This window comes from Sebastes fasciatus, chromosome 14 (assembly GCF_043250625.1).
Source record: "Sebastes fasciatus isolate fSebFas1 chromosome 14, fSebFas1.pri, whole genome shotgun sequence".
Taxonomy (NCBI): domain Eukaryota; kingdom Metazoa; phylum Chordata; class Actinopteri; order Perciformes; family Sebastidae; genus Sebastes; species Sebastes fasciatus.
Window position 1 is genome coordinate 33,684,604 of NC_133808.1, and position 12,118 is coordinate 33,696,721.

Genomic DNA, 12,118 nt, shown 5'->3' on the forward strand with positions numbered 1-12,118 from the left:
ACCTCTTAGTTAAGGTGAGGAAAAGATGGTGGTGTAACTTAATACGGGAGTTCTGTGATAAAAACTACTCAGTTAGGTTTAAAGATGGTGGTTATGGTTAAAATTACTCCAGAAGTTTTGTAACTTCAGGTCTGGCCTCACACGGGGCACCAATAATGGTCTCCTGGTGAAAGTCTGGTGGTTTTAGACCGAACCATCCACCCCGACCTTCTCGCTACACACCATTCACCTCTCTCTATCTTTACGTGGATTACAGATGAAGTGATTTCGTGAGATATATATGATATATGCAAAGCAGCGGGTGTGGGAGGAGTTCGGAGCAGCCATGGAGAAGGACTTTCGGTCGGCACCAAAGTGCTTCTGGAAAACCATCCGGCACCTTAGGAGGGAGAAGCGGGGAACCATCCAAGCTGTGTACAGTAAGGATGGGACACTGTTGACCTCAACTGAGGAGGTAATCGGGCGGTGGAAGGAGCACTTTGAGGAACTTCTGAATCCGACCAATACGCCCTCTATGGTAGAGGCAGAGCTGGAAGCTGATGGGGGACCATCATCAATTTCCCTGGTGGAAGTCACTGAGGTAGTCAAACAACTCCACAGTGGCAAAGCCCCGGGGGTTGATGAGATCCGCCCAGAAATGCTGAAGGCTCTGGGTGTGGAGGGGCTGTCTTGGATGACACGTCTCTTCAACACCGCGTGGAAGTCGGTGACAGTGCCTAAGGAGTGGCAGACCGGGGTGGTGGTTCCCCTTTTCAAAAAGGGGGACCAGAGAGTGTGTGCCAATTACAGGGGTATCACACTGCTCAGCCTCCCTGGTAAAGTCTACTCCAAGGTGCTGGAAAGGAGGGTTCGGCCGATAGTCGAACCTCGGATCGAAGAGGAACAATGCGGAGTCGGTCCTGGCCGTGGAACAACGGACCAGCTCTTTACTCTCGCAAGGATCCTGGAGGGGGCCTGGGAGTATGCCCATCCAGTCTACATGTGTTTTGTAGACTTGGAGAAGGCATATGACCGGGTCCCCCGGGAGATACTGTGGGGGGTGCTGCGGGAGTATGGGGTGAGGGGGGCACTTCTCAGGGCCATCCAATCCCTGTACGCCCAAAGCGAGAGCTGTGTTCGGATCCTCGGCAGTAAGTCGGACTCGTTTCCGGTGGGGGTTGGCCTCCGCCAGGGCTGCGCTTTGTCACCAATCTTGTTCGTGATATTCATGGACAGGATATCGAGGCGTAGTCGGGTGGAGGAGGGTTTGCAGTTCGGTGTGCTGAGGATCTCATCGCTGCTTTTTGCAGATGATGTGGTCCTGTTGGCATCATCGGTCTGCGACCTCCAGCACTCACTGGATCGGTTCGCAGCCGAGTGTGATGCAGTCGGGATGAGAATCAGCACCTCTAAATCTGAGGCCATGGTTCTCAGCAGGAAACCGGTGGTTTGCCTACTCCGGGTAGGGAATGAGTCCTTACCTCAAGTGAAGGAGTTTAGGTATCTCGGGGTCTTGTTCGCGAGTGAGGGGACGATGGAACGTGAGATTGGTCGGAGAATCGGAGCAGCAGGGGCGGTATTGCATTCGCTTTACCGCACCGTTGTGACGAAAAGAGAGCTGAGCCGGAAGGCAAAGCTCTCGATCTACCGTTCAATCTTCGTTCCTACTCTCACCTATGGTCATGAGGGTTGGGTCATGACCGAAAGAACGAGGTCGCGGGTGCAAGCGGCCGAAATGTGTTTCCTCAGGAGGGTGGCTGGCGTCTCCCTTAGAGATAGGGTAAGAAGCTCAGTCATCCGTGAGGGACTCGGAGTAGAGTCCTTGCTCCTTTGCGTCGAAAGGAGCCAGTTGAGGTGGTTCGGGCATCTAGCACGGATGCCTCCTGGGCGCCTCCCTTGGGAGGTGTTCCAGGCACGACCAGCTGGGAGGAGACCACGGGGAAGACCCAGGACTAGGTGGAGAGATTATATCTCTACTCTGGCCTGGGAACGCCTCGGGATCCCCCAGTCAGAGCTGGTTAATGTGGCCCGGGAAAGGGAAGTTTGGGGTCCCCTGCTGGAGCTGTTGCCCCCGCGACCCGATCCCGGATAAGCGGTTGAAGATGGATGGATGGATGGATATATATATATATGTATATATACAGCTCTGGAAAAAATTAAGAGACCACTTCAAAATGATCAGTTTCTCTGGTTTTACTATTTATTGGTATGTGTTTGAGTAAAATGACATTTTTTGTTATGTTCTATAAACTACTGACAACATTTCTCCCAAATTTCAAATCTAAATCTAAATATTGTCATTTAGAGCATTTATTTGCAGAAAATGACAACTGGTCAAAATAACAACAAAGAGTCAGTGTTTTCAGATCTGGAATAATGCAAAGAAAACAAGTTCATATTAATGTTTAAACAACACAATACTAATGTTTTAACTTAGGAAGAGTTCAGAAATCAATATCTGGTGGAATAACCTTGATTTACAATCACAGCTTTCATGCGTCTTGGCATGCTCTCCACCAGTCTTTCACATTGCTGTTGGGGGACTTTATGCCACTCCTCAGCTGGGCTTTGTTTGAGGGCTTGTGACCATCCATCTTCCTCTTGATCACATTCCAGAGGTTTTCAATGGGATTCAGGTCTGGAGATTGGGCTGGCCATGACAAGGTCCTGATCTGGGGGTCCTTCATCCACACCTTCACTGACCTGGCGGTGTGGCATGGAGCATTGTCCTGCTGGACAACCACTCCTCCTCCTCTTCTTCTGTTTGTTCGCTCATAAATCAGTTTTTGTTTCATTTTCTTCTAATCTTTCTTCCAGATGAGCGTTTCCTGTTTTTTATTGATTTATTTATTTGGGAACTATTTTCTAGTTTTCTTCTTCTGCTCATTTCAGTTTGTTTTTCTTTTTCTGCTCCAGAGCGGATGAACTAATCAATGAGTTAATCTGTAGGCCTATAGAAGCAGGCAGGACTCCATGTCCCAGAGTTCCCTGCGGCTCGGTGGTCCAGGTGGGAGTGTTCAGTCAGTCAGCATCCCGATTAACACACCGGAGATCTGATCGGTTCTCTGTCCGCTGGAGGAGACTCGTTTCGGTCTGAACCGTGTCAACGTGGTCTGAAGCTGCCGGTGGATTGTCCCGGTGTGTCTCCGGTGTGTCTCCGGTGTGTCCCGGTGTGTCCCGGTGTGTCTTTGTCTCGGCTGTGTGATGGAGAACGCGGGGGTGTGCGGAGTGAAGGTGATGTGCCGCTTCAGGCCGCTGAACGACGCGGAGCGAAACCGAGGAGACAAATACGTCCCCAAATTCAACGGAGAGGACACGGTGGTGGTGGCGGTGAGTTCTCCCGTTAATACTGATGATCTCTACCAGAGAGGACCCGGTTAGTGCTCTCTGTCTCTGTCTGTGTGTTTAAACCAGAGAATCCGGTAAACACGGTCCGTTACCGGCACACCCTCCAACCGCCTGACCGCCTGTCTGTCCGTCTGTCTGCAGCAACAATAGAAACACAATAGAAACACAATCAGAGCACCAACCCGGAAAACCAATTAAAACCAATTAAAACAATTAACTTCACCTGTAAAATAGAAATGAAGTCTATAATATAGAAGAGTAATGTCTACCCGAGTCTATAACATTAATATATCATCAACTATTGTCTATATATAGATATAGAGGAGTAATGTCTACCCGAGTCTATAACATTAATATATCATCAACTATTGTCTCTATAGATATAGAGGAGTAATGTCTACCTGAGTCTATAACATTAATATATCATCAACTATTGTCTATATATAGATATAGAGGAGTAATGTCTACCTGAGTCTATAACATTAATATATCATCAACTATTGTCTCTATAGATATAGAGGAGTAATGTCTACCCGAGTCTATAACATTAATATATCATCATCAACTATTGTCTCTATAGATATAGAGGAGTAATGTCTACCTGAGTCTATAACATTAATATATCATCAACTATTGTCTATATATAGATATAGAGGAGTAATGTCTACCTGAGTCTATAACATTAATATATCATCAACTATTGTCTCTATAGATATAGAGGAGTAATGTCTACCCGAGTCTATAACATTAATATATCATCAACTATTGTCTATATATAGATATAGAGGAGTAATGTCTACCCGAGTCTATAACATTAATATATCATCAACTATTGTCTCTATAGATATAGAGGAGTAATGTCTACCTGAGTCTATAACATTAATATATCATCAACTATTGTCTATATATAGATATAGAGGAGTAATGTCTACCTGAGTCTATAACATTAATATATCATCAACTATTGTCTCTATAGATATAGAGGAGTAATGTCTACCCGAGTCTATAACATTAATATATCATCATCAACTATTGTCTCTATAGATATAGAGGAGTAATGTCTACCTGAGTCTATAACATTAATATATCATCAACTATTGTCTATATATAGATATAGAGGAGTAATGTCTACCCGAGTCTATAACATTAATATATCATCATCAACTATTGTCTCTATAGATATAGAGGAGTAATGTCTACCTGAGTCTATAACATTAATATATCATCAACTATTGTCTCTATAGATATAGAGGAGTAATGTCTACCTGAGTCTATAACATTAATATATCATCAACTATTGTCTATATATAGATATAGAGGAGTAATGTCTACCCGAGTCTATAACATTAATATATCATCATCAACTATTGTCTATGTATAGATATAGAGGAGTAATGTCTTTCTGAGTCTATAACATTAATATATCATCATCAACTATTGTCTATATAAAGATATAGAGGAGTAATGTCTACCCGAGTCTATAACATTAATATATCATCAACTATTGTCTATATATAGATATAGAGGAGTAATGTCTACCCGAGTGTATAACATTAATATATCATCATCAACTATTGTCTATATATAGATATAGAGGAGTAATGTCTTTCTGAGTCTATAACATTAATATATCATCATCAACTATTGTCTATATAAAGATATAGAGGAGTAATGTCTACCCGAGTCTATAACATTAATATATCATCAACTATTGTCTATATATAGATATAGAGGAGTAATGTCTACCTGAGTCTATAACATTAATATATCATCAACTATTGTCTATATATAGATGTAGAGGAGTAATGTCTACCTGAGTCTATAATATTAATATATCATCAACTATTGTCTTTATATAGATGTAGAGGAGTAATGTCTCCCTGAGTCTATAATATTAATATATCATCAACTATTGTCTATATATAGATGTAGAGGAGTAATGTCTACCTGAGTCTATAATATTAATATATCATCAACTATTGTCTTTATATAGATGTAGAGGAGTAATGTCTACCTGAGTCTAACATTAATATATCATCAACTATTGTCTATATATAGATATAGAGGAGTAATGTCTACCCGAGTGTATAACATTAATATATCATCATCAACTATTGTCTATATATAGATATAGAGGAGTAATGTCTTTCTGAGTCTATAACATTAATATATCATCATCAACTATTGTCTATATAAAGATATAGAGGAGTAATGTCTACCTGAGTCTATAACATTAATATATCATCAACTATTGTCTATATATAGATGTAGAGGAGTAATGTCTACCTGAGTCTATAATATTAATATATCATCAACTATTGTCTTTATATAGATGTAGAGGAGTAATGTCTCCCTGAGTCTATAATATTAATATATCATCAACTATTGTCTATATAAAGATATAAAGGAGTAATGTCTACCTGAGTCTATAACATTAATATATCATCAACTATTGTCTATATATAGATGTAGAGGAGTAATGTCTACCTGAGTCTATAATATTAATATATCATCAACTATTGTCTTTATATAGATGTAGAGGAGTAATGTCTACCTGAGTCTAACATTAATATATCATCAACTATTGTCTTTATATAGATATAGAGGAATAATGTCTACCTGAGTCTATAATATTTATATATCATCAACTATTGTCTATGTATAGATATAGAGGAGTAATGTCTACCTGAGTCTATAACATTAATATATCATCAACTATTGTCTATATATAGATATAGAGGAATAATGTCTACCTGAGTCTATAATATTAATATATCATCAACTATTGTCTTTATATAGATGTAGAGGAGTAATGTCTACCTGAGTCTATAACATTAATATATCAACTATTGTCTATATATAGATATAGAGGAGTAATGTCTACCTGAGTCTATAACATTAATATATCATCAACTATTGTCTATGTATAGATATAGAGGAGTAATGTCTACCTGAGTCTATAACATTAATATATCATCATCAACTATTGTCTATATAAAGATATAGAGGAGAAATGTCTACCTGAGTCTATAACATTAATATATCATCATCAACTATTGTCTATATATAGATATAGAGGAGTAATGTCTACCTGAGTCTATAACATTAATATATCATCAACTATTGTCTATGTATCGATATAGATGAGTAATGTCTACCTGAGTCTATAATATTAATATATCATCAACTATTGTCTATATATAGATATAGAGGAATAATGTCTACATGAGTCTATAACATTAATATATCATCATCAACTATTGTCTATATATAGATATAGAGGAGTAATGTCTACCTGAGTCTATAACATTAATATATCATCAACTATTGTCTATATATAGATATAGAGGAGTAATGTCTACCTGAGTCTATAATATTAATATATCATCAACTATTGTCTATATAAAGATATAAAGGAGTAATGTCTACCTGAGTCTATAACATTAATATATCATCATCAACTATTGTCTATATATAGATATAGAGGAGTAATGTCTACCTGAGTCTATAACATTAATATATCATCAACTATTGTCTATGTATAGATATAGAGGAATAATGTCTACCTGAGTCTATAATATTTATATATCATCAACTATTGTCTATATATAGATATAGAGGAATAATGTCTACCTGAGTCTATAATATTTATATATCATCAACTATTGTCTATGTATAGATATAGAGGAGTAATGTCTACCTGAGTCTATAACATTAATATATCATCAACTTTTGTCTATATATAGATATAGAGGAGTAATGTCTACCTGAGTCTATAATATTAATATATCATCAACTATTGTCTATATATAGATGTAGAGGAGTAATGTCTACCTGAGTCTATAATATTAATATATCATCAACTATTGTCTTTATATAGATGTAGAGGAGTAATGTCTACCTGGGTCTATAACATTAATATATCAACTATTGTCTATATATAGATATAGAGGAGTAATGTCTACCTGAGTCTATAACATTAATATATCATCAACTATTGTCTTTATATAGATATAGAGGAATAATGTCTACTTGAGTCTATAATATTTATATATCATCAACTATTGTCTATGTATAGATATAGAGGAGTAATGTCTACCTGAGTCTATAACATTAATATATCATCAACTATTGTCTATGTATAGATATAGAGGAATAATGTCTACCTGAGTCTATAATATTTATATATCATCAACTATTGTCTATATATAGATAGAGGAATAATGTCTACCTGAGTCTATAATATTTATATATCATCAACTATTGTCTATGTATAGATATAGAGGGGTAATGTCTACCTGAGTCTATAACATTAATATATCATCAACTATACAGGGTAGGGTATACAGTGATGTCATAGGGTATACTGTGATGTCATAGGGTATACAGTGATGTCACAGGGTATACAGTGATGTCATAGGGTAAACAGTGATGTCACAGGGTATACAGTGATGTCATAGGGTATAAAGTAATGTCACAGAGTGAACAGTGATGTGACAGGGTAAACAGTGATGTCACAGGATATACAGTGATGTCACAGGGTATATGGTGATGTCACATGGTATACAGTGATGTTACGGTATACAGTGATGTCACAGGGTATACAGTGATGTCAGGGTATACAGCGATGTCACAGGGTATACAGTGATGTCACAGGGATATACAGTGATGTCATAGGGTATACAGTAATGTTACAGGGTATACGGTGATGTCACAGGGTATACAGTGATGTCACAGGGTATACAGTGATGTCACAGGGTAAACAGTGATGTCACAGGGTATACAGTGATGTCACAGGGTATACAGTGATGTCACAGGGTATACAGTGATGTCACAGGGTATACAGCGATGTCACAGGATATACAGTGATGTCACAGGGTAAACAGTGATGTCACAGGGATATACAGTGATGTCACAGGGTATATAGTGATGTCATAGGGTATACAGTGATGTCACAGGGTATACAGTGATGTCACAGGGTAAACAGTGATGTCACAGGATATACGGTGATGTCACAGGGTAAACAGTGATGTCACAGGGATATACAGTGATGTCATAGGGTATACAGTGATGTCATAGGGTATACAGTGATGTCACAGGGATATACAGTGATGTCATAGGGTATACAGTAATGTTACAGGGTATACGGTAATGTCACAGGGTAAACAGTGATGTCACAGGGTATACAGTGATGTCACAGGGTATAGGTTTTTCAGACAGACTGGTATTTTATTTTGACGGTGTGTTTCCTGTGTTTCAGGGGAAGCCGTACGTGTTTGACAGAGTTCTCCCTCCGAACACCGAACAGGTTCAGGTCTACGACACCGTCGCCAGACAGATCGTTAAAGGTCCGTTCACCTCATTATTAACCCCATATAGGGTTAGGGTTAATTGTATGTTGATTGTGTGTTGATTGTATGTTGACTGTATGTTGACTGTATGTTGACTGTATGTTGATTGTATGTTAATCTTATGTTGACTTTATGTTGATTGTATGTTGATTGTATGTTGACTGTATGTTGACTGTATGTTGATCGTATGTTGATCGTATGTTGATTGTATGTTGAGTGTATGTTGATCGTATGTTGACTGTATGTTGACTGTATGTTGATTGTATGTTGACTGTATGTTGACTGTATGTTGATTGTATGTTGACTGTATGTTGACTGTATGTTGATTGTATGTTGATCGTATGTTGACTGTATGTTGACTGTATGTTGATTGTATGTTGATTGTATGTTGACTGTATGTTGATTTTATGTTGACTGTATGTTGATTGTATGTTGATTGTATGTTAATTGTATGTTAATCGTATGTTGACTGTTGACTATGTTGATTGTATGTTGACTGTATGTTGATTGTATGTTGATTGTATGTTGATTGTATGTTAATCTTATGTTGACTGTATGTTGATTGTATGTTGACTGTATGTTGACTGTATGTTGATCGTATGTTGACTGTATGTTGACTGTATGTTGATTGTATGTTGACTGTATGTTGACTGTATGTTGATTGTATGTTGACTGTATGTTGATTGTATGTTGACTGTATGTTGATTGTATGTTAATTGTATGTTAATCGTATGTTGACTGTATGTTGACTGTATGTTGATTGTATGTTAATCTTATGTTGACTGTATGTTAATTGTATGTTGATTGTATGTTGATTGTATGTTGACTATATGTTGATTGTATGTTGACTGTATGTTGATTGTATGTTGACTGTATGTTGATTGTATTTTGACTGTATGTTGATTGTATGTTGATTGATTGTATGTTGACTGTATGTTTATTGTATGTTGATCGTTAGTTGACTGTATGTTGACTGTATGTTGATTGTATGTTGACTATGTTGATTCTATTTTGACTGTATGTTGATTGTATGTTGATTGATTGTATGTTGACTGTATGTTTATTGTATGTTAATCGTTAGTTGACTGTATGTTGATTGTATGTTGACTGTATGTTGATTGTATGTTGATTTATTGTATGTTGACTGTATGTTTATTGTATGTTGACTATGTTGACTGTATGTTGATTTTATGTTGACTGTATGTTGACTGTATGTTAATTGTTTGTTGACTGTATGTTGACTATGTTGATTTTATGTTGACTATGTTGACTGTATGTTAATTTATGTTGACTGTATGTTAATTGTATGTTGACTTTATGTTGACTGTATGTTGATCGTATGTTGACTGTATGTTGACTATGTTAATCGTATGTTGACTGTATGTTGACTGTGTTTACTGTGTGTTGACTGTATGTTGATTTTATGTTAATCTTATGTTGACTGTATGTTGACTATGTTGACTGTATGTTGATTGTATGTTAATCGTATGTTGACTGTATGTTGATTGTATGTTGACTGTATGTTTACTGTGTGTTGACAGTATGTTGATTGTATGTTAATCTTATGTTGACTGTATGTTGATTGTATGTTAAGTGTATGTTGATCGTATGTTGACTGTATGTTGACTGTATGTTAATTGTATGTTGACTTTATGTTGACTGTATGTTGATCGTATGTTGACTGTATGTTGACTATGTTAATTGTATGTTGACTGTATGTTGACTGTATGTTTACTGTGTGTTGACTGTATGTTGATTTTATGTTAATCTTGTGTTGACTGTATGTTGACTATGTTGACTGTATGTTGATTGTATGTTAATCGTATGTTGACTGTATGTTGATTGTATGTTGACTGTATGTTTACTGTGTGTTGACTGTATGTTGATTGTATGTTAATCTTATGTTGACTGTATGTTGATTGTATGTTAAGTGTATGTTGATCGTATGTTGACTGTATGTTGATTGTATGTTGACTGTATGTTGATTATATGTTGACTGTATGTTGACTGTATTTTGACTGTATGTTGATTGTATGTTAATTGCATGTTAATCGTATGTTGACTGTATGTCGACTGTATGTTGACTGTATGTTGATTTTATGTTGATTGTATGTTAATTTTATGTTAATCGTATGTTGACTGTATGTTGATTGTATTTTGACTGTATGTTGATTGTATGTTGATTGATTGTATGTTGACTATGTTTATTGTATGTTGATCGTTAGTTGACTGTATGTTGACTGTATGTTGATTGTATGTTGACTGTATGTTGATTCTATTTTGACTGTATGTTGATTGTATGTTGATTGATTGTATGTTGACTGTATGTTTATTGTATGTTAATCGTTAGTGACTGTATGTTGACTGTATGTTGATTATATGTTAATTGCATGTTAATCGTATGTTGACTGTATGTTGATTGTATGTTAATTTTATGTTAATCGCATGTTTACTGTATGTTGACTGTATGTTGACTGTATGTTGATTGTATGTTAATTGTATGTTAATCGTATGTTGACTGTATGTTGACTGTATGTTGATTGTATGTTGACTGTATGTTGACTGTATGCTAATTGTATGTTAATCGTATGTTGACTGTATGTTAATTGTATGTTGACTGTATGTTGACTGTATGTTGATTGTATGTTAATCTTATGTTGACTTTATGTTGATTGTATGTTGACTGTATGTTGACTATGTTGATCATATGTTGACTGTATGTTGATTGTATGTTGACTGTATTTTGACTGTATGTTGATTGTATGTTGACTGTATGTTGATTGTATGTTGACTGTATGTTGATTGTATGTTGACTGTATGTTGATTGTATTTTGACTGTATGTTGATTGTATGTTGACTGTATGTTTATTGTATGTTGATCGTTAGTTGACTGTATGTTGACTGTATGTTGATTGTATGTTGACTGTATGTTGATTGTATGTTGACTGTATGTTGATTCTATTTTGACTGTATGTTGATTGTATGTTGATTGATTGTATGTTGACTGTATGTTTATTGTATGTTGATCGTTAGTTGACTGTGTGTTGATTGTATGTTGACTGTATGTTGATTGTATGTTGATTGATTGTATGTTGACTGTATGTTTATTGTATGTTGACTGTATGTTCACTGTATGTTGATTTTATGTTGACTGTATGTTGACTATGTTAATTGTATGTTGACTGTATGTTGACTCTATGTTGATTTTATGTTGACTGTATGTTAATTGTATGTTGACTATGTTGACTGTATGTTAATTGTATGTTGACTTTATGTTGACTGTATGTTGATCGTATGTTGACTGTATGTTGACTGTATGTTAATCGTATGTTGACTGTATGTTGATTGTATGTTAATCTTATGTTGACTGTATGTTGACTATGTTGATTGTATGTTAATCGTATGTTGACTGTATGTTGATTGTATGTTGACTGTATGTT

The 12,118-nt window shown here is 36.4% G+C and overlaps 1 protein-coding gene across 3 annotated transcripts in view; it reads left to right on the forward strand.

Annotated features, from left to right (window-relative positions):
* The first annotated feature begins 2,979 nt into the window (after positions 1-2,979).
* LOC141782012 (kinesin heavy chain-like) overlaps positions 2,980-12,118 on the forward strand; it is a 159,754-nt gene continuing 150,615 nt past the window's right edge. For all 3 annotated transcript variants that reach the window (XR_012597007.1, XR_012597006.1, XM_074658032.1), the window contains exons 1-2: positions 2,980-3,309; positions 8,588-8,675. Coding sequence is in view for 1 of the 3 variants with exons in the window: in XM_074658032.1 (XP_074514133.1) it covers positions 3,184-3,309; positions 8,588-8,675 (214 nt within the window). In the remaining 2 variants the exon portion in view is untranslated. The remainder of the gene's footprint in view (positions 3,310-8,587; positions 8,676-12,118) is intronic.